Here is a 24,085-nt window from a genome sequence, read left to right as displayed (position 1 = left end):
ATGAAAATCCAAAATTCCGTGTGTCACAAAATTAGAATATTACTTAAGGCTAATACAAAAAAGGGATTTTTAGAAATGTTGGCCAACTGAAAAGTATGAAAATGAAAAATATGAGCATGTACAATACTCAATACTTGGTTGGAGCTCCTTTTGCCTCAATTACTGCGTTAATGCGGCGTGGCATGGAGTCGATGAGTTTCTGGCACTGCTCAGGTGTTATGAGAGCCCAGGTTGCTCTGATAGTGGCCTTCAACTCTTCTGCGTTTTTGGGTCTGGCATTCTGCATCTTCCTTTTCACAATACCCCACAGATTTTCTATGGGGCTAAGGTCAGGGGAGTTGGCGGGCCAATTTAGAACAGAAATACCATGGTCCGTAAACCAGGCACGGGTAGATTTTGCGCTGTGTGCAGGCGCCAAGTCCTGTTGGAACTTGAAATCTCCATCTCCATAGAGCAGGTCAGCAGCAGGAAGCATGAAGTGCTCTAAAACCTGCTGGTAGACGGCTGCGTTGACCCTGGATCTCAGGAAACAGAGTGGACCGACACCAGCAGATGACATGGCACCCCAAACCATCACCCAACCATGCAAATTTTGCATTTCCTTTGGAAATCGAGGTCCCAGAGTCTGGAGGAAGACAGGAGAGGCACAGGATCCACGTTGCCTGAAGTCTAGTGTAAAGTTTCCACCATCAGTGATGGTTTGGGGTGCCATGTCATCTGCTGGTGTCGGTCCACTCTGTTTCCTGAGATCCAGGGTCAACGCAGCCGTCTACCAGCAAGTTTTAGAGCACTTCATGCTTCCTGCTGCTGACCTGCTCTATGGAGATGGAGATTTCAAGTTCCAACAGGACTTGGCGCCTGCACACAGCGCAAAATCTACCCGTGCCTGGTTTACGGACCATGGTATTTCTGTTCTAAATTGGCCCGCCAACTCCCCTGACCTTAGCCCCATAGAAAATCTGTGGGGTATTGTGAAAAGGAAGATGCAGAATGCCAGACCCAAAAACGCAGAAGAGTTGAAGGCCACTATCAGAGCAACCTGGGCTCTCATAACACCTGAGCAGTGCCAGAAACTCATCGACTCCATGCCACGCCGCATTAACGCAGTAATTGAGGCAAAAGGAGCTCCAACCAAGTATTGAGTATTGTACATGCTCATATTTTTCATTTTCATACTTTTCAGTTGGCCAACATTTCTAAAAATCCCTTTTTTGTATTAGCCTTAAGTAATATTCTAATTTTGTGACACACGGAATTTTGGATTTTCATTTGTTGCCACTTCAAATCATCAAAATTAAATGAAATAAACATTTGAATGCATCAGTCTGTGTGCAATGAATAAATATAATGTACAAGTTACACCTTTTGAATGCAATTACTGAAATAAATCAAGTTTTTCAAAATATTCTAATTTACTGGCTTTTACCTGTATTTGTATTTGTGTGTTTAAATATGTTTACCTTCTTCCAGTTTAGTTTATAAACGTTTTCGAATCTTTTTAAATAATTGCTAATTGGGTGGTCTGTTCATTTCACTTCCTGCTTATGTGACATCACACAAGCGCACTTCCTGTTGAACAGACATCCGTCTGTTTCAAAAAGACACTGAAGTTTATATCAATGACTTTGTGCAAAGACAGCACAGCCTTTGTTCAATGTGAATACTGTATCTTACTTGTTTATAAAGTAATATGTTTATAAAAGTTCAAACTGGAGTATGACGTTTGTTAATGGGAAAAGACGTTTATGTCTCTCATTTTCATGTTTGTGCTAGTCCTTCAATAGGTTTATCAAAGTGCAGTTGTCAATCATGCTTTTTTGATCACTTTAATTTAATGTGGTAATAGTAACCGCCTGTAGTTTTACAGCGGTTGTTATCATTACCGTTTATGTGCATGTAGTACAAACTGCTGCAAAGAGTAACTGCTCCGCCTCTTGCAGCCTGTCACAACAATTATCGACGCTGGAAAAGTCCCTGACTTAACTTTCCTTTATCGTCCGGTTAATTGACTTATTGAATGTTGCCCTAGGCCTCTTTCGAAACAAACAAAGACTCACGTCGCTTCTCGTCCAGCTGGTTAAGTATGTCCAGCAGCTGCGGGTGCATGTTGTTGATGGACTGAAAGAGGGAGAGGACTGCGCTGTCGTTGGTGATGCTGCGCCCGCGCATGTGGTTGCTCTTCATGCGGTTGAGGAAGGTGGTGACTGCGTTTTGCAGAGCCTTAAGGAACTGCTCGTGGTTTTCCTCGGATTCCCCGTTCTGGTACTGTTGCTGGAGGACGACACGTGGGGATACATGTTAGAATAATTATGTGTAAATGATCACACAACTGTTATGCTTAAAGGCCATTGCTATAGTTACTAGCTATTGTGCTCGAGTTAGACTTTTCTATCTGTGCAAGGACAAAACTTCTTGTCTGAGGGGTGGCCTCAGCCGCAGATGTTATCTTTGTTTTAGCCCGCTAACAGCCAAGGACTTCTAGGACCTCAACGAAGATAAGACGACAGCACGCAGACGAAACAGAGACAAGGCAATCACAAGGCCCCCAGCACATTCCGTCACGTATTGTGCGTACTGGAATCTGCTTTGCATGAAATGTGTGGCCACTCCTTTTAGAGGCGGCCTCAGTGATGTAACCAGGGACCTCCCAAATAAATACAGGTAAAAGCCAGTAAATTAGAATATTTTGAAAAACTTGATTTATTTCAGTAATTGCATTCAAAAGGTGTAACTTGTACATTATATTTATTCATTGCACACAGACTGATGCATTCAAATGTTTATTTCATTTAATTTTGATGATTTGAAGTGGCAACAAATGAAAATCCAAAATTCCGTGTGTCACAAAATTAGAATATTACTTAAGGCTAATACAAAAAAGGGATTTTTAGAAATGTTGGCCAACTGAAAAGTATGAAAATGAAAAATATGAGCATGTACAATACTCAATACTTGGTTGGAGCTCCTTTTGCCTCAATTACTGCGTTAATGCGGCGTGGCATGGAGTCGATGAGTTTCTGGCACTGCTCAGGTGTTATGAGAGCCCAGGTTGCTCTGATAGTGGCCTTCAACTCTTCTGCGTTTTTGGGTCTGGCATTCTGCATCTTCCTTTTCACAATACCCCACAGATTTTCTATGGGGCTAAGGTCAGGGGAGTTGGCGGGCCAATTTAGAACAGAAATACCATGGTCCGTAAACCAGGCACGGGTAGATTTTGCGCTGTGTGCAGGCGCCAAGTCCTGTTGGAACTTGAAATCTCCATCTCCATAGAGCAGGTCAGCAGCAGGAAGCATGAAATGCTCTAAAACTTGCTGGTAGACGGCTGCGTTGACCCTGGATCTCAGGAAACAGAGTGGACCGACACCAGCAGATGACATGGCACCCCAAACCATCACTGATGGTGGAAACTTTACACTAGACTTCAGGCAACGTGGATCCTGTGCCTCTCCTGTCTTCCTCCAGACTCTGGGACCTCGATTTCCAAAGGAAATGCAAAATTTGCATGGTTGGGTGATGGTTTGGGGTGCCATGTCATCAAACTCATCGACTCCATGCCACGCCGCATTAACGCAGTAATTGAGGCAAAAGGAGCTCCAACCAAGTATTGAGTATTGTACATGCTCATATTTTTCATTTTCATACTTTTCAGTTGGCCAACATTTCTAAAAATCCCTTTTTTGTATTAGCCTTAAGTAATATTCTAATTTTGTGACACACGGAATTTTGGATTTTCATTTGTTGCCACTTCAAATCATCAAAATTAAATGAAATAAACATTTGAATGCATCAGTCTGTGTGCAATGAATAAATATAATGTACAAGTTACACCTTTTGAATGCAATTACTGAAATAAATCAAGTTTTTCAAAATATTCTAATTTACTGGCTTTTACCTGTAGAGGAGCACGTGCAATCCCAAACGTCTCTCCTCATTGAGCCAAATTGAACTCTGTCTCGGCATGATTCCTTGCTTCTTGTCTGTTTAATAGATGTCATCAGTGTTTGAACCTGACAATACATTAATACCTCTGGGGTACGATATATTTTCATACCTCCACTATACTGACTGGCTGCACAGGGACACATGTTTCTGCAGGCTGACTGATGGACGACAGGGGCTCAGCCAATGGCACAGGAGCAGGGGCTGAGGGGGTGGGACTTTTGCGAGCCTCTTCCTGCTTCTTCTCCCAATATGTTCTATTGAGGTAACGTGCCAGCTGCAGCACACAATAAACATAAATTGATGTTGAATGTGACAACAAGGGCTGTTGAAGATCGGATCATTCACCTCAGGGTCGACATCTTCCGCTGAAGGAGCCGAGGAGTTCTAAAAGGAGATAGGGAGAAAAGTCAGTCAACAATTAAATGGTGATGGGGTGTAAAGAAGTGGGGTGGAGGCAGCTCTTACAACAGGGGATGTGTAGAAGGTGCTGACTGGGGGTGCGGAAGAAGTGATCGGGGTGGGGTCAGCTTTGGGATACACGGTGTACAAGTTCTTCTGTTTCTGCAAACGCACGCCTAGCTTTTTAAGAGGCTTTTTTTCTGCAAAAATTAAATAAGTATGCAGCCATGCATTCTTACCATTCGCTCTTTCTCCTCCGCCTCGCTTTGGGAGAGGGCGATGGCCAGCTGGAGCTCTTCCTCCTCTTGCAGCGCTGCCTCATCTCTCTTTGGAGGCATCTGGGGGGCATGCAGAGACAGAAAAAAGGACAAATTCTAATAAATCTAACAAAATTATGGATACAGTACATCCTATCGCAGGCTGCCTATTTCCTGCCTGCGAGCCTCAACTTTAAAGAATTACTTGCGACTGCTGTGACAGCGGGCTGGTCAGATACTCGGGTGGCAGCTCGGCAGAGCTGGTGGGCGGAGCTTTGCCCTCAGCTTTCCTAAGTGGAGGAGAGAGGGTGGGGTGGCTGGTAAAGAGAGGGATCGGGTAGAGAAACAAACTTGTAAATAAGAGCATTCACATTGACATTTTGTTCCGTACGCAATCAAAAGTTGGAATTGGGGTTCAAATCACCAAAATGATTCCTGAGCGCGGCCACCGCTGCTGCTCACAGTTCCCCTCACCTCCCAGGGGTTGGAACAAGGGGATGGGTCAAATGCAGAGGGTAATTTCACCACACCTAATGTGTGTGTGTGACTATCAGTGGTACTTTCACTTAATTTGATGAGAGGCAATACAAGCAGCAGTGTGGGTTTCTAATATTTTTGCTGGTTTATCAGGCTTACTCAGACAAGTGAAAGGTCCAAAACGCTTTAAAAACCTCACAGTTTAATGGACTAAAAACTACAATTGTATAAGTACTGTCGTCCATCATTTATCGCGGCCAACTGGTTCCAGGTCTGACCGTGGAAAACTAATTTTCACAAAATAAGATAATAAATATATTGAATAATTTCATAGAGCATACATTTTTTTAAACCCTTCTAAGGGCGTACAATTAGAGCCCTCTAAACATGAAATAATACCTATATAGGCACCACATAGAGGGTGGAGTGCCATCTCCGGGTTGGGGAGGAGATCTTGCCCCAAGTGGAGGAGTTCAAGTACCTCGGAGTCTTGTTCACGAGTGAGGGAAGAGTGGATCGTGAGATCGACAGGCGGATCGGTGCGGCGTCTTCAGTAATGCGGACGCTGTATCGATCCGTTGTGGTGAAGAAGGAGCTGAGCCGGAAGGCAAAGCTCTCAATTTACCGGTCGATCTACGTTCCCATCCTCACCTATGGTCATGAGCTTTGGGTTATGACCGAAAGGACAAGATCACGGGTACAAGCGGCCGAAATGAGTTTCCTCCGCCGGGTGGCGGGGCTCTCCCTTAGAGATAGGGTGAGAAGCTCTGTCATCCGGGAGGAGCTCAAAGTAAAGCCGCTGCTCCTCCACATCGAGAGGAGCCAGATGAGGTGGTTCGGGCATCTGGTCAGGATGCCACCCGAACGCCTCCCTAGGGAGGTGTTTAGGGCACGTCCGACCGGTAGGAGGCCGCGGGGAAGACCCAGGACACGTTGGGAAGACTATGTCTCCCGGCTGGCCTGGGAACGCCTCGGGGTCCCACAGGAAGAGCTGGACGAAGTGGCTGGGGAAAGGGAAGTCTGGGCTTCCTTGCTTAGGCTGCTGCCCCCGCGACCCGACCTCGGATAAGCGGAAGAAGATGGATGGATGGATGGATAGTGGTTTCCCCCAGAAAAACCTTGAGTTCATTTTACTGTAGATTACAGTATTGAGGTGGGCGGGGTTGGAGTGATCGCTGATCGCTGTATAATTTGTCCAGAATCTTAACGGTCCTCCTGGACCGACCAGATTAGGAACCGGTACTCGGCGTACATCCCAACTAATGCTAAATGTAGATTAAAATCATTATAGGACTCCTTTAATGTATGAAAGCACTATAAAAGGTACAACTGCCCCACATAGTGGTAAAGTTGGTCATTTACAGCAGTTTTGACTCATGTTGTAATCTCAAGTGGTATTATAGAACACACAGGCTGACACGGAGTTAAATATAACATGTTTACACTTATAAAAGCAGAATGACTTGCATTTGATCCTAAAATTATGTTCAGTCAACTATTGTTGTGGCAAGTGAGTGTATGTATTCTTAACATTGGGTATATCTACAATGAACATAAACCATCATGAGAAATCTAAGGTGGAAAATCACCACTGCGTACTCACTTGTTTAGCAGCTCAAAGCAAGGCTCACAAACGCGGACCTCCTTCTCTATTCCAAACTTGGGAATAGTGGAATACTTAGACGAACACTTGCCGCAGAAAATCTGCCCGCAGGCTCGACAGTGGTGCTAAAAGAGAGCGAATGCAAATCCAGGTCAAGCTGTGCTCGTAGGTCATAACCCACCACTGCTCGGTGTGACTGAAGGAAGTGTTGCAATGTTTACAACGTCCCAATTCAGGTAAGCCCCGCCTACCTTTCTCGTCATAACTCCAAATTGAACTCTGCACCGGTGGCATTCCTCTGCATCAACCCAGTCTGGGGCCTGAATGGGTACAAATGTGTTCTTTTTATAGACATGGAGTCCCTGGCAGTCATGCGATCAAACTATAAATACTGCCACAGATGAAATCAGGCTATGCAAGAAAAATGTTACTTACACGCTCGGCTGCAAACATGGCATCACTCTCCTTGAACTCAGGAAACACGTGACCTAGAAAAGAAAAACAAATCATCATAAAACCTTTCATCAACTCTACAGGCAAATGTGAAGTTAAAAGCCCTATGATGAAACTACATCAAATTGTTAGGTACTGCTAATGTTAATGCATTATATTGGCTGCCACACTCCTTCCCTATGTCACAGTCAACTTCTGGTTCTATGTTTATCATCACACATTTTCGCTTTGTCATCACTGGTACTCCTCTCCCTTCTCACACTGAGGTTAAAAAAAAATGTGCATGTTTTGAGGAATCATTTCACTGAAATTACCTTTGTTTAACTCTATATCGTACAATTTTAAAAGGATTCTACCGAGGGCTGCAGCTAGGGTTTATTTTAGAAATGAAGTAATCTCTCTATCAGTTTGTTTGGTTCATAGAATAATCGAGTAAAACAGACGTTATAGCCTCCAGACATTTATAAAAAATTGTTGAAACAAACCGATTTTCTGATGACCTTTATTCTTTTAAATGCACGTAACATTCAAATAGCACTTTTTATGACCTTTATTCTTTTAACATGGGATCATTACTATTTATTAGTTGTGTAGCCTAAAGCCAGCCAATAGATAATAAAGAACCAAACAAAAAGACTCAAAGATAAATTGAGTGACAATGTATTTGACAACTTGGCTGCATTTACACTGCACACCAAATCAGATATGTGCCCTCAAGTGACACAGATCTGATTTACGCTCCAAAGTGCTTCATATTTTACCTTTTCGCATTCGATCCAGGCCACATCAGGAGGTAGTACATATTTGATAGGAATTTGATCTTTTTAAATGTGACTTCAGTCTAAACGCAATGCGACCTGAATGTGTTTTTTTCCGTCAGCTTAGGGTGAGCTACGTCATTTGTGTGCGCAGGGAAAGACGTAGTTCGCCAGTGGAAAAGACGCAGCTCGCAACGTCCGGTTACGGTGAGCAAAGTTTTTTTCTCGGCCGGCCAAATTTTTGGTGCATCACCAGTTAATACTGGGTAAATAATAGGCTATATGTAGTATATGAATATATATTTAAATTTCAAAGAAATAGCAATTGTTGAAGGATGGGCATTGACGCGGTGGCGTATTTGCCTCCATGCTATGTACATTGGCTGAGTTGTTTACGGGAGTTGGAAAAAAAGCTAACGTAGTTTCACGCTGATGTCCGTGTTGCCTCTACTTAACAGCCATAAAAAGATTGGAACTCTACCAAATATATTAAACTAGTCAGCATATATCCATTCATAAATATTTCTTTAATTTATTTTCACGTAAGAAAATGTGAGTGTGAATGTTGTCTGTCTATCTGTGTTGGCCCTGTGATGAGGTGACTTGTCCAGGGTGTACCCCGCTTTCCGCCCGAATGCAGCTGAGATAGGCTCCCGCGACCCCGAAAGGGACAAGCGGTAGAAAATGGATGGATGGATGAAAAACACTCATTTTTAAAAGGTGTGGCGACTTTTATTTTATTATTTATCCCTGCATTTATATTATTCACATGTGAATATAGACTATTTATATTATTCACATGTGTATAATGCTGTATAATAGACTGTATTTATATTATTCACATGTGTATAATGCTGTATAATAGACTGTATTTATATTATTCACATGTGAATAATGCTGTATAATAGACTGTATTTATATTATTCACATGTGAATAATGCTGTATAATAGACTGTATTTATATTATTCACATGTGAATAATGCTGTATAATAGACTGTATTTATATTATTCACATGTGAATAATGCTGTATAATAGACTGTATTTATATTATTCACATGTGAATAATGCTGTATAATAGACTGTATTTATATTATTCACATGTGAATAATGCTGTATAATAGACTGTATTAATGTTATTCACATGTGAATAATGCTGTATAATAGACTGTATTTATATTATTCACATGTGAATAATGCTGTATAATAGACTGTATTTATATTATTCACATGTAAAAAATACCTAAGTGTTTATTGTGAGCGAACTGTGGTGCTGAATTTCCCCCAGGGATCAATAAAGTACTTTCTATTCTATTTTATTTAGAGAATCTGGTCAACTTTCTTTGTATTTACTTTATTGAAACGCGCATGCAAGTGACGTCGAGGCCACATTGGGGCTAAATTGGGGCCTGTACACATTTATACCGGAGTCTATTAAATATCTTGACCCAATATGTTTGAATAAAGTATTTGTTATGCAAGTTAAATATATAAGATGGTGTTAGCTGCCAAAATAAACGTTGACCTACTTTATGGTTGTTTACTGCTCTTTAATATTCAGGGTGCTTTTTTTGTAACGTGCTGAAATATTGATGTAGTGCTAATCTTAAATGTCAGATCTGTTTGACAGTGTAAACATTTCACCACATTGTATGTCTTTCTCAGTTTGAAATGATCGCAAAACCTGAAATGGCTTCACTCTTCTTCTTTGGGCCAATTGCGCTCGTTCTCTCTCTTCTTTGAGCCATCTCTCTTTGCACTCCACTGTCTGGCCACGCACAACTTATACCACCATAGGTGCACCACTTTCACGTACACTCTATTGGAGCAGTCTTGCGGAAACAATGGCCGCGTATTTTACCCATTTAATGAATCACTGATGCAACCAAATGCAAATGAATGGCTTTACATTGCAGTTTAGGTTCAGAAATGACAAACTATAAAAACCATACACGTGTCCACGTACCTTCCACTTTCATGATCTGATAGGTGTCTTGTACCACTTTGTACTTGGGTTCATTGCGGAAGGCGTGGGCCCAGGCCTGGATCAGGTAGAGGATCTTGTTTCGGACATTTGGTTCTGTCTGTTTCTAGTGAAGAGAATTGTTTAAATAAACTGTCTTTACATCTTTGCATTATTCATGTTATTTTGTCGCTTTACAAACTGGGCTGTTGCTATAGGAACGAGCAAAAACAAATGACATCACATGACCACTGGCATGTAATCACACAAAGAATTTGCTGATTCATTTTAAATTGGAACTGCACCTTTTTTTTTAATTTTGCCTATCATTCACAATCTTTATGTGAGACAACCACACATGATTTCCCTATTGTGTGATGAACAAAGTCTATCACATCTTATTTTATATTTTTCTTTTTCTTATGCACTAACTTGTAAATAAACACTAGCAAAAGTCAGTCAAAAATGGAGCCAATGGAAGTTGATCTATTCCATCTAATCAAGCGCTCTTAAAAAACCTCCATGGTTTTATATACACGCTGTAAATATATATGTAATGTAACAACAGGCACATTCATAATAACATGTAATACTTACCATTTTTGTCAATGTAGGCAATTGTCTGCGGATTACTTTCACAGACACATGATTAGGGGTGTAACGCTACAAAAACATTTTGGTTCGGTACGTACCTCGGTTTAGAGGTCACGGTTCGGTTCATTTCCGGTACAGTAAGAAAACAAAATATACATTTTTGGGTTATTTATTTACCAAATTTGCAAAATCTTCCACCAAAAATATTTTTCTTCGTGGAATATTTGATGTGAAGTAATGGGAACCTTGGATAGGTCAATAATTCATAATAACATTGATTTTGATTCAATATTATGTTTTGAGCAATGACAGTTTGAAAGAATAAAAACCAGCTTTGTTTTATTAGTCAACATTGCAACTTTTTCTTAATTACATTTAACCTTTAAGCTTTTTTATTTCACTTTTGTTATGTTTTTGTTTATTTTAATAGTATTTTTAAAAATGTGCCATGGGCCTTTAAAACATTAGCTGTGGGCCGGAAATGGCCTCCGGGGCACACTTTTGACACACCCGCTATAGATAATAAAACATTAAATGTGATAAATCTATGGATAAAAAGCAGAGCCTGGTGACGCATGCGCGTTTATCATAACTCTCTCCCTCTCTCTGTCTCTGCCCCTCCCTCACAAATACTGCTGCGCGCACAATTAGGTTTTGTTTTTAACCCCTTCTTAACCCTGAATGTACATTGAAAATACACGCAACCCTAACTCAAAATGCCGGACATCTGAGGCATTTAAGAAAATCCGCTCTGACAGCTACGCAAAAGAGGACATGTCCGGTGAAAAGAGGACGTATGGTCAGTCTATCGTAGCCCATTAGCTGCTAGCATGCCATGTGTTGTGCCTCGGTGTGCATTGTTTACACAACGTGCGCTACGCTACTTAATATGTCCGTGTGGAAACTCGTTCGGTACACCTCCGAACCGAATCGGAACCCCCGTACCGAAACGGTTCAATACAAATACACGTATCGCTACACCCCTACGCATGATGTTTACTTTTCATTTAAAAAACAACAGTATTATCACTCAGTGCAGACCTCGTGAGAGACAACAAAGACTACTTTGGGACAAATGATCTTATATTTAACCTTATATTTTTATAGACTGAATACAAGGAGGATGAGCTACAAGTTTTCAAAGCTGTCTGGCGTAGTGGGTAGAGCAACCGTGCCAGAAACCTGAGGGTTGCAGGTTCGCTCCCCGCCTCTTACCATCCAAAAATCCCTGCCGTTGTGTCCTTGGGCGGGACACTTCACCCTTTGCCCCCGGTGCCACTCACACCGGTGAATTGAATGATGAATGATAGGTGGTGGTCAGAGGGGCCGTTGGCGCAAATTGCAGCCACGCTTCCGTCAGTCTACCCCAGGGCAGCTGTGGCTATGAAAGTAGCTTACCACCACCAGGTGTGAATGATTGATGGGTGTTACATGTAAAGCGACTTTGGGTACTTAGAAAAGCGCTATATAAATCCCAGTTATTATTATTATTATTATTAAACAGATCCAGCTTTAGTAAAATACTAAACATCACGTAGCAGTATTGCCAAGTGCTTAACAAGATATTCAAACTATGAACACAATAAAACGATCAATCAGACAATAAAAGTCTGCTCTCACTCGGATGCTGACTAATGGGATGATTATGTCTTGTCATTCATAAACCTCATGCAGGTTTTTAAAAAAAAAAGGCAAACAAGCGTCCTTTCATGTCTTTCTCGCCGTGAATGTCAAAGTTGACCAACTTCTCGGTTTATGGAAACAACCTTCCACTATACAGGTCGGTGGTATGATTTATAATCTAGAATTACTTTTCACTAACTCAGAGGCGATGCAGCAGCTCACCAGTTCAACATGTCAATAAAGCTGGTTAGCTTTATGTGATCACAGCACTGCTAAAAATGGCCTGTCTGCGTTGGCGCTTATAATAACAATATCACTAACAATTGATTAATATTCAGGTCACGAGATGTAAATGGAGTATTGTTGGCGGTTTTCTTAGAGAGCTTTAAGGCAGAATAGTGTACGCCCATTAGCCACCTAGTACTTGCCGTATTTTATGACTTAGACACATGTGATCTTGTCTACATAGAGATTGTGAATGAAGGGCAAAACAAGCGCATTTTCCCTCTAAGGATGTTTGCAAACGAGGTGTTACAACGCCACCTTGAGCAGATCCTTTAATTCCTCCATCGTCACTTTACTGGCCACCTCATCATGAACCGTCTGTCCACAGTTCTTCACCACGGACTCAAGGACCTGAAGAGGAAGGGAACAATGGTTTCTCCCACATATTGTAGCGCAATTGCAAGTAACCGAGTTGTGTATAACTGTGCCCACATATGTCACTATTGTGCTTTTATCTACAAATTCTCAATCTTACCTCGAGTGCATAGAGGGCCACATGTGGGTTCTTGTCGTTCAACTTCTTTTTAATGGCAGCGATTGCATATTTAGCCCTGATTGGAGAAATATACCATCAATGACCTTTTCATTTTAAAATATGACCACAATGAATCAAAAAAGTGGGGTAGGAGTAGGGCTGGGCCGATAAAACGATATTAACACACATCACGATAGATAAAATGATGTTCGATAAAACGTTCAGTACATATATATATATATATTTCTGCTCAAAAGAACACGTAAGTTACAAAGCAAGGTTAGTAGCAAGAACAAAGGCATTCAGGCTTTACTGTGGTGTCCCCCAGGGATCTATTCTAGGCCCCATCCTGTTCGCTCTATATCTCCTCCCTCTTGGAGAGATTTTTAAGAGGCATGGAGTGTCTTATCACTTTTATGCAGACGACTGCCAAATTTATATGCCTATTTCAAAAGACCACGGCCCCCTGACACTCCTTCTCAACTGTCTATGCGACGTCAAGGCTTGGTTAGCCCAGAATTTTTTAATAATGAATGAGGGAAAAACGGAAATTTTAGTGTTTGGTCCGGCCCTCACTGACTTGGGACCATTGCAAAATTATGTGCGTCCCAAAGTCACCAGCCTTGGCGTCACTATAGACAGCGATTTTAAACTTGACAAACAAGTCAATGGCGTTTTAAAATCGTGTTTTTATCATCTTCGTCTTTTAGCAAAGGTAAAACCGTTTTTATCTTTTAACCTTTTTGAACAAGTCGTGCATGCTTTTATTTCAAGTCGCCTGGACTACTGCATGCACTTTATGCTGGCATTAGCCAAAAAGCTCTCTCCCGGTTGCAGTTAGTCCAGAATGCGGCAGCACGACTTTTAACAGGGGCCAGGAGACGCCAGCATATAACCCCAATTCTTCAGAGTTTGCACTGGCTCCCTCTTCATTTTAGAATTGATTTTAAAACCTTGCTGTTTGTTTTTAAAGCTTTACATGGACTGGCACCTCAGTATATCTCGGACCTCATCCAAACTTACAATCCTGCGCGCGCTCTGAGGTCCGAGAGCCAGCTCCAGCTCGTGGTGTCCAAGACGAGACTTAAAACCAGGGGAGACAGGGCCTTCTCTGTGGTCGGCCCTAAGCTCTGGAACACTCTGCCCCTCCATGTTCGAACTGCTCCCACAGTGGAGTGTTTTAAGTCTCGTCTTAAGACCCACTTTTATTCTCTGGCTTTTAACACTACGTGAGTTGTGTGGTCCTCTGTTGTCCTCTGTGTTTTTAAAATTTTGCTTTCTATTTACTGTTTTAATTGGTTTTACTCTTTGAAATTGTTTTTAATCATGTTTATTTTATATTGTTTTTAATTGTGTTTAATATTGTTGTGCAGCACTTTGGAAACATTTTGTTGTTTAAATGTGCTATATAAATAAAGTGGATTGGATTGGATTGGTAACCAAGCAAAATAGAAAATGATCACTGAGCAATTGGAAGAATGCACTAACAGCCAATCACGTAACAGCATCAATTATCCTGTTTGGTTGCACCATCTTGCTGTCTCGCTGTTGATTCTCTGCATGGAGTTAGAAGAGAAACTAAAAATAAGTGCTGCAGAGAGTACCGGTACATCTCTTTCATCCATAGGTTGTTCCCTAATCAGGGACATTAATTCCTTTCGATACTTAAGAATAACTGACTAGGGGTGCAACGATTAGTCGACATTATTGACAAATGTCCACAATAAAATTTGTCGCCAACAAATATATTTGTCGACAATAGTCGTGACGTCATCACTCCTGTTTTTCCGGGCGGAAGCGGGTTTGCGCCACCACTCGCAAAAACATCGGCGGTGAAAACATTTGAAGTGTAAGAACATATCCTCCTATTCTTGCCTAAGACATGAATACCTTGTTGGAACCACACACACACACGCGCACGCACGCACGCACGCACGCACGCACGCACGCACGCAATTTCCAGACAAACTCTTTTTGAACTATTTTATGGACCTCTTTTTGAACTATTTTACGAACTCTTTTTGAACTGACCTTTTCTGTGAACTTTTTGCGACCTTTGTCCTTTGGAAACAAAAGTGGCCATGTGGTTGGGGAGGGTCCAAAATAAAAGGAGGCGGCATGCAATATTTTGGCAGAGCGTGCTGGAGATTGTAGAGGATACAATGTCCGGGCGACTCTCCTCAATATATTGAGTCCAAATTGAATTTTGTCTGTTTAATTCTTTGCCTCTTGTCTTGTTTAATAAATGTCATCAGTGTTTGAACCTGACAGTAACTGTTTTGTTTTAAAACATAATTGTTTTTGTTTTTTTTAGCAATTTGCCTTTCCTTTCTTTTTAATTTACAATATTGTAATAGTCAATTTATTTTTGTAACAGCTGGATGTGCAGCACAGTTACAATATAAATAAATAAAGAAATTAGTTATCTTTGTTGTCCGTAAGCACATGCCTAAAATAACTTAAGTGTGTTTAAAAGTCGTTGGAAAAATTAGAGCCATTAAATATGTGTACGCTTTATAATCTGACTTATCGACTAATCGTTAAGATAGTCGTTGACTATTCGACACAGCTGTAACTTCCTGACACTTAACCTGCAACAAATAGTTATCAGATTTCTGTATGTTTAGATTTTCACACTTTGCACTAATTTGTTACACTTTATTGTGCATTTCTTACATAATCCGTTTTTTTGCACCCTGAATTTATGAAGTTATTGTTATGTGCTTACTGTGATTTTATAATTGTGTTTACATTGATTGCGTATGGGTGAGTTGTCATTTCCTTTCTGCCTTGATATCTTAGGCATTTATAATTAAAGTAAGGTTACATTTTAAATATCAACATTTAATATATTTTTTGTTCTTGTCTTTATTTTCCACTGGTCATAAAAATATCAATAACTATCGATAGCGACCGATACAAAACACTTAAATCGTGATATAGTTTTCAGCCATATCGCCCAGCCCTAGATAGGAGATTTACTGTGTGTCTCCTTGTCGAATGAGATCACAGATTTGCAGAATGGATTCCCAGTCGGTTTCCAGCAGCAGCTGACTCGTGGCCTTATCTGGAATGAACACATGTGCATTAATGGTGACACATATTTAGTCAGATAAGCTAAACCACTGATTCTCTAGTACCATTGGTGGTACATGTGAGCTCCTTGTAACCATAGGTGAAGAAACACAATTATTTAAAGGCAAATACAAATGTACAACTTTTCCAAAGAGCTACTTAAATTGTATTAAACTAAAACATGTTTTCTGAGGGAAAAAAACCTCACCTTATCGCATACAGCCTGCATGTACTTGTTTGTGCAAGTGTATTAAATTAGTTTAGTCTTTATTTGAAGGGACAATGCACAGAGACATTAAGCTCAAAGACAGATATGTTCTGCATCAGATTATAGCCAAGTAGCTAATTTCCATCTGCAGTCCCTGGTTACTTAAATTAAAAGGGATAAAAACAAATGATACTATACCATGTAATAAAATTAAGAAAAGTCATTAAATGCCTGTTCAATGACACATACTTATACATTACAACCACCCCTCCTTTACATCATAACACAGACAATACATGCTCTTGTTCACATCTGTCAAAATGTTGTCATGCATGAATGTAATAGACATGAAGTTGACATGTCAAACATGGTGCCCACCTCAGTGGCCGTGTGAGCAGCTTTGATTGCTCCAAAGCCACTTTTTAACTTCAAATTGTGAATGAAGAGTCATCTGTTAGACTTTTCAAAGTTTGTTGTGAGGTCGTTCGATTATTTTCCTAAATTCCTTTCCGTTGTGAATGAGTAATTGTTTGAGTTTATTTTGAACATGCAAGCATACAACATGATGCATCACAATTTCCAGTTTCTCTTTTCAACATGTTGGAAAAGGAGTAGGAAGAAGCAGAGCTTATTTAATCCTACCCCTTTTCTTTTACATAACAGTTGCTAAAACTTTTGTTCACTTCCTGTTTATTCACAATATACTCCATAAGTAATCACAATAAAAATAAATGAATAATACTCGGTGAAGTAAGTTACATTTCATACAGTGAGATGAGTAAGATTATTTTGAAAATGAATGGATGGATGAAATGAATTCAGAATGTTTATCATGGTTCTTCTTCTTTGTACTTTGTAAACACTTTAAGTTTGAAGAGTTTCTTGAAGTGGATCATATTAGTACATTGTTTGATTGCTTTGCTTAATCCATTCCATCATTTAATTCCACATACTGAAGGTATTAAGTGTTGTACGTGCATACAAATGTTTTAACGTGCATTTTTCTCTAAGATTATAGTTCTCTTTTTTTGAGAAGAATTGTTGTACATTATTTGGTAGCAGGTTATAGTTTGCTTTGTGCATCATTTTAGCTGTTTGCAAATTCACTATGTCGTGGAATTTCACCAATTTTGATTCAATAAATACGGGGTATGTATGTTCTCTATAGCCCAGTGTTTTTCAACCTTTTTTGAGCCAAGGCACATTTTTTGCGTTGAAAAAATGCGGAGGCCCACCACCAGCAGAAATCATTAAAAAACAAAACTCAGTTGACATTAAAAAGTCGTTGTCGCAATTGTTGGATATGACTTTAAAGCATAACCAAGCATGCATCACTATAGCTCTTGTCTCAAAGTAGGTGTACTGTCACATCACACCCTGACTTATTTGGACTTTTTTTGCTGTATTCCTGTGTGTAGTGTTTTAGTTCTTGTCTTGCGCTCCTATTTTTGTGGCTTTTTCTCTTTTTTCGGTATTTTCCTGTAGCAGTTTCATGTCTTCCTTTGAGCGATATTTCCCACATCTACTTTGTTTTAGCAATCAAGAATATTACAATTGTTTTTATCCTTCTTTGTGGGGACATTGTTGATTGTCATGTCATGTTCGGATGTACGTTGTGGACGCCGTCTTTGCTCCACAGTAAGTCTTTGCTGTCGTCCAGCATTCTTTTTTTGTTTACTTTGTTGTCAGTTGAGTTTTAGTTTTGTTCTGCATTGCCATCCCTAAGCTTCAATGCCTTTTCTTAGGGGCACTCACCTTTTGTTTATTTTTGGTTTAAGCATTAGACACCTTTGTACCTGCACACTGCCTCCCGCTGTTTCCGACATCTACAAAGCAATTAGCTACTGGCTGCCCCCTACTGATATGGAAGAGTATTACACAATTACTCTGCCAAGCTCTAGACAGCACCAGCACTCATCAACAACACATCATTTGCAGACTATAATTACTGCTTTGCAAAAAATATTTTTAACCCAAATAGGTGAAATTAGATAATCTCCCACGGGACACCAGACTGTATCTCACGGCACAGTGGTTGAAAAACATTGCTATATCCAACATTATGTATTATTCTAACTCAGGGGTCAGCAACCCATGCGGCTCTTTAGTACTGCCCTAGTGGCTCCCTGGACCTCTTTCAGAGATGTGTGAAAATGGAAAAAGATTAAGAAAATCATTTATTTTTTGTTTTAATATTTTTTTTTCTGTAGAAGACCAGACATGACACGAACCTTCCTAATTGTTAGAAATCCCACTGTTTAAATTAAACACGCTTCACTGATGAGAGTATTTGGCAAGCACTGTTTTGTCCTACTTGTCCAGGGTGTACCCCCGCCTTCCGCCCGATTGTAGCTGAGATAGGCTCCAGCGCCCCCCGCGACCCCAAAGGGAATAAGCGGTAGAAAATGGATGGATGGATGTTTTGTCCGACTAATTTCAGCGATCCTTGAACTCGTCGTAGTTTGTTTACATGTACAACTTTCTCTGATGCTGCCACCTAAAGACGTGTTTTATGCCACTCCTTATTTGTCTCATTTTGTCCACCAAACGTTTTATGCTGTGCGTAAATGCACAAAAGTGAGCATTGTTGATGTTATTGACTTGTGTGGAGTGCTAATCAGGCATATTTGGTCAAACCATGGCTGCAAGCTAATCGATGCTAACATGCTATTTAGGCTAGCTGTACGTACATATTGCATCATTATGCCTTAATTTCCTTTACTTATGTCCTCTGTGAATTCAATTTATATTTGCATGTCTCATGACACATTATCTGTATATAATATTGGCTGCATTTCTGTTAGTTGTATGCCTGCCATGTTGTTCCAGACCACAGCAAACGTTACCCAGCTTGCAAAGATTGTAATAAATCCATTAGAAGAAGACAACATGCTGTTTCCTTAAACTTGGACACACACATCTATACCTTGGGGACGGCGTGGCGAAGTTGGGAGAGTGGCCGTGCCAGCAATCCGAGAGTTACTGGTTCAATCCCCACCTTCTACCATCCTAGTCACGTCCGTTGTGTACTTGAGCAAGACACTTCACCCTTGCTCCTGATGGGTCCTGGTTAGCGCCGTGCATGGCAGCTCCCGCATCAGTGTGTGAAAAAAGGTAGAAAAGCGCTATACAAGTACAACCCATTTACCTTTGGCCATCCTGAGCCAGTAATTTCCAGAAGTTATCTCAACATGTGAGAAGCCTCCAGTGCAAAAACGTGTGGAATAAAAATTAATATACAACATTTCTGTCAACAAAGATTTGCATATAAGGCTTTTCATTTTTTGCGGCTCCAGACAGATTTTTAGGGACCGCAATGTCCCTTTGGGACAGAGGACCCTATTGTATTTGTAAGGTTTTATTATTATTATGCCGCCACCTCTTTGAACCGTAATTTGACCCCCTTAACATGGTTCAAAACTCACCATATTTGACACACACATCAGGACTGGCGGAAATTGCCATCTAATAAAAAACCAAACCCCAAAACTCAAAATTGCGCTCTAGCGGCCCCTAGGAAAAACACAGACAAAACTGCTTGTAACTTCCGGTAGGAATGTCGTAGAGACATTAAACAAAAACCTCCATGTAGGTCTGACTTAGACCTAGATTTCATACATTGACTCCCTTCAGCAAAAATTAACAGGAAGTTGGCAATTCCCCCTTCAAAACAAAAGTTTAGTAAAAACAGTCACTTTTCCCTCTTTGAGCTGTACCGTATTTTCCACACTATAAGGCGCACCTAAAAACCACAAATTTTCTCAAAAGCTGACAGTGCGCCTTATAACCCGGTGCGCTTTATATATGGATTAATATTAAGATTCATTTTCATAAAGTTTCGGTCTCGCAACTACGGTAAACAGCCGCCATCTTTTTTCCCCGTAGAAGAGGAAGTGCTTCTTCTTCTACGCAAGCAACCGCCAAGGTAAGCACCCGCCCCCATAGAACAGGAAGCGCTTCTTCTTCTACTGTAAGCAACCACCCGCCCGCGTAGAAGAAGAAGAAGGGCGCGGATATTACCGTACGTTTCATTTCCTTTGTGTGTTTACATCTGTAAAGACCACAAAATGGCTCCTACTAAGCGACAGGGATTCGGTTCATGAAAAGACGCAATCTCTCCATCCGCACACAGACTACTATTTCACAGCAACTGCCTAAAGACTTTCAAGAAAAGCTGGCTACTTTCCGTGCATATTGTAAAAACAAGATAGCTGAAAAAAAAGATCCGGCCAGAGAACATTATCAACATGGACGAGGTTCCACTGACTTTTGATATTCCTGTGAACCGCACTGTGGATACAACGGGAGCACGTACGGTGAATATTCGCACCACAGGGAATGAGAAGTCATCCTTCACTGTGGTTCTAGCTTGCCATGCTAATGGCCAGAAACTTCCACCCATGGTGATATTCAAAAGGAAGACCTTGCCAAAAGAGACCTTTCCAGCCGGCGTCATCATAAAAGCTAACTCGAAGGGATGGATGAAGAAAAGATGAGCGAGTGGTTAAGGTAAGTTTACGCGAAGAGGCCGGGTGGCTTTTTTCACGCAGCTCCGTCCATGTTGATATACGACTCCGTGCGCACCCACATCACGCTGGTTTTTAATATATTATTAAAGTTTGACTGACCTATCTGACTGTTTTTTTGACATTCCTTTAGCGCAGTTAGATGCGGCTTATAACACGGGGCGTCTTATAGGTGGACAAAGTTTTGAAATATGCCGTTCATTGAAGGCGCGGCTTATAACCCAGGGCGCCTTATGGTGCGGAAAATACGGTAATTTGACCCCCTTAACATGCTTCAAAACTCACCAAACTGGACACACACATCAGGACTGGCAAAAATTGCCATCTAATAAAAAAAAAACATCCCCAAAACTCAAAATTGCGCTCTAGCGCCTCCTAGGCAGAAAATACAGACACAACTGCTCCTGGGAAGAAAACTCAGACAAAACTGCCTGTAACTTCCAGTAGGAATGTCGTAGAGACATTAAATAAATGATAAATGGGTTGTACTTGTATAGCACTTTTCTACCTTCAAGGTACTCAAAGCGCTTTGACACTACTTCCACATTTACCCATTCACACACACATTGATGGAGGGAGCTGCCATGCAAGGCGCTAACCAGCACCCATCAGGAGCAAGGGTGAAGTGTCTTGCTCAGGACACAATGGACATGACGAGGTTGGTACTAGGTGGGGATTGAACCAGGGACCCTCGGGTCGTGCACGGCCATTCTTCCACTGCGCCACACCGTCCCTTAAACAAAAACCTCTATATAGGTCTCACTTAGACCTACATTTCATACACTGACAACCCCCAGCAAAAATCAACAGGAAGTTTGCAATTCCCCCTTCAAAACAAGTTTTGTAAAAACTGGTCACCTTTTTTCAAACATTATCTCCTCTGAGCGCGTTTGTCGTGTCAGCTTCAAACTAGCACAGGAGAGAGATTGAGCCCTTCTGATTAAAAGTTGACCAAAGAGTTTTAATTACTGCTCCGGTTTGGATTTTATGTGCCGTCAAAGTTGGTCCCGTCCATCGCTGCTTACAGCATTCATTTTTATTTTTTTGGTCTAATATGGTTCTTTCAACATTTTGGGTTGCCGACCCCTGTAACAGGTATTTTTTGTAACATTGTTGTCTGCCGTCAGTACAATAGTTAACTATATTCAAGGTGTTGTTTAAAGTCCAGTAAAGAATAAAAGGCACGTCTTTTCCTTCTTGTTGTTTTGACGTGGGATCATTTGACAAAACGTTAGACTATAACGGCATCATTCCTGGCTAATATTACATTGACCAACAGCAAGCCAGAGTTTGCACAAATGAAGCAAATGTGTGTGAGATTATGAAGAAAATAACATGAAATGTAGTTGTTAATATAGTGATTATTGAGCTAAGTGTAGTTAGCAGGCCTGAGTGTCGCGTCTAAACAATACCCTGGGACACTTCTAACTTGACTAATGTCGTTCACAACTTACCCAGGAGTCTCTCAAAGGAACCTCCGCCTTTCCCCATGTTCGAGTGGAGGTTGTCGCGGTGTGTTTGTGTCTTCTCTGCTCGACGCTCACTCCTCTTTTCACGCCGTTAGCTTTAGCCTCCTGCTAAGCTAGCGTCAAGTCAGCGCCGGAAGAAACACGGCTCGTGCGGCACTTCCGGCTTCCGGTCGAGAAGCGCCGCCATTTGCGGACGGGCGCGTCCTCTGGAGTTGAAACGCGGCACTGCCGTGACGTGGACAACGTGACATTCGCCCATTTATGACAAGTCAATTTGATTGATTGAACCTTGTATTAGTAGATTGCACAGTACAGTACATATTGCGTACAATTGACCACTAAATGGTAACACCCCAATACGTTTTTCAACTTGTTTAAGTCGGGGTCCACGTTAATCATCCATCCATCCATCCATCTTCTTCCGCTTATCCGAGGTCGGGTCGCGGGGGCAGCAGCTTAAGCAGGGAAGCCCAGACTTCCCTCTCCCCAGCCACTTCGTCCAGCTCCTCCCGGGGGATCCCAAGGCATTCCCAGGCCAGCCGGGAGACATAGTCTTCCCAGCGTGTCCTGGGTCTTCCCCGTGGCCTCCTACCGGTCGGACGTGCCCGAAACACCTTCCTAGGGAGGCGTTCGGGTGGCATCCTGACCAGATGCCCGAACCACCTCATCTGGCTCCTCTCGATGTGGAGGAGCAGCGGCTTTACTTTGAGCTCCCCCCGAATGACGGAGCTTCTCACCCTATCTCTAAGGGAGAGCCCCGCCACTCGGCGGAGGAAACTCATTTGGGCCGCTTGTACCCGTGATCTTGTCCTTTCGGTCATGACCCAAAGCTCATGACCATAGGTGAGGATGGGAACGTAGATCGACCGGTAAATCGAGAGCTTTGCCTTCCGGCTCAGCTCCTTCTTCACCACAACGGATCGATACAGCGTCCGCATTACTGAAGACGCCGCACCGATCCGCCTGTCGATCTCACGACCCACTCTTCCCTCACTCGTGAACAAGACTCCGAGGTACTTGAACTCCTCCACTTGGGGCAAGATCTCCTCCCCAACCCGGAGATGGCACTCCACCCTTTTCCGGGAGAGAACCATGGACTCGGACTTGGAGGTGCTGATTCCCATCCCAGTCGCTTCACACTCGGCTGCGAACCGATCCAGTGAGAGCTGAAGATCTTGGCCGGAGGAAGCCATCAGGACCACATCATCTGCAAAAAGCAGAGACCTAATCCTGCAGCCACCAAATCAGATACCCTCAACGCCCTGACTGCGCCTAGAAATTCTGTCCATAAAGGTTATGAACAGAATGGGTGACAAAGGGCAGCCTTGGCGGAGTCCAACCCTCACTGGAAACGTGTCTGACTTACTGCCGGCAATGCGGACCAAACTCTGACACTGATCATACAGGGAGCGAACTGCCACAATAAGACAGTCCGTTACCCCATACTCTCTGAGCACTCCCCACTGGACTTCCCGAGGGACACGGTCGAATGCCTTCTCCAAGTCCACAAAACACATGTAGACTGGTTGGGCAAACTCCCATGCACCCTCAAGGACCCTGCCGAGAGTATAGAGCTGGTCCACAGTTCCACGACCAGGACGAAAACCACACTGTTCCTCCTGAATCCGAGGTTCGACTATCCGGCGTAGCCTCCTCTCCAGTACACCTGAATAGACCTTACCAGGAAGGCTGAGGAGTGTGATCCCACGATAGTTAGAACACACCCTCCGGTTCCCCTTCTTAAAGAGAGGAACCACCACCCCGGTCTGCCAATCCAGAGGTACCGCCCCCGATGTCCACGCGATGCTGTCCACGTTAATCAATTCATGGCAAATTAATAAATGTTAAGTTTCTCAATACCCGACCTGTTGTTTGTGCCTTTAAGAAATAATTATAACTCTACTTTAAAACATTTTCTACCTCCAACAACCAAAAAGCTGTGAAAACGATGATGCTGTGTTCCAAATTTAAATTATTTA

General features: G+C 41.9%; 1 protein-coding gene across 3 annotated transcripts in view; it reads right to left on the bottom strand.

Moving 5' to 3' along the window:
- LOC140679758 (hepatocyte growth factor-regulated tyrosine kinase substrate-like) overlaps positions 1-22,319 on the bottom strand; it is a 35,185-nt gene extending 12,866 nt beyond the window's left edge. Inside the window, exons 1-14 of one of the 3 annotated variants that reach the window (XM_072915826.1) lie at positions 22,092-22,319; positions 15,811-15,895; positions 12,829-12,904; positions 12,612-12,704; positions 9,855-9,978; positions 7,114-7,166; positions 6,930-6,998; positions 6,679-6,803; positions 4,804-4,915; positions 4,581-4,688; positions 4,408-4,503; positions 4,288-4,326; positions 4,052-4,216; positions 2,058-2,271 (exon numbers count right to left, since the gene is read on the bottom strand). In XM_072915826.1, coding sequence (XP_072771927.1) covers positions 2,058-2,271; positions 4,052-4,216; positions 4,288-4,326; positions 4,408-4,503; positions 4,581-4,688; positions 4,804-4,915; positions 6,679-6,803; positions 6,930-6,998; positions 7,114-7,166; positions 9,855-9,978; positions 12,612-12,704; positions 12,829-12,904; positions 15,811-15,895; positions 22,092-22,128 — 1,396 coding nt within the window. In that variant the 5' untranslated portion in view covers positions 22,129-22,319. The remainder of the gene's footprint in view (positions 1-2,057; positions 2,272-4,051; positions 4,217-4,287; positions 4,327-4,407; positions 4,504-4,580; positions 4,689-4,803; positions 4,916-6,678; positions 6,804-6,929; positions 6,999-7,113; positions 7,167-9,854; positions 9,979-12,611; positions 12,705-12,828; positions 12,905-15,810; positions 15,896-22,091) is intronic. The other 2 variants (XM_072915828.1, XM_072915827.1) reach the window with 2 other exon arrangements.
- Positions 22,320-24,085: the final 1,766 nt, after the last annotated feature.

The sequence above is a fragment of the Nerophis lumbriciformis genome, linkage group LG22, assembly GCF_033978685.3.
Source record: "Nerophis lumbriciformis linkage group LG22, RoL_Nlum_v2.1, whole genome shotgun sequence".
Taxonomy (NCBI): domain Eukaryota; kingdom Metazoa; phylum Chordata; class Actinopteri; order Syngnathiformes; family Syngnathidae; genus Nerophis; species Nerophis lumbriciformis.
The sequence above is the reverse complement of the archived record's forward strand: the minus strand, read 5'-3'. Positions and strand labels throughout refer to the sequence as shown.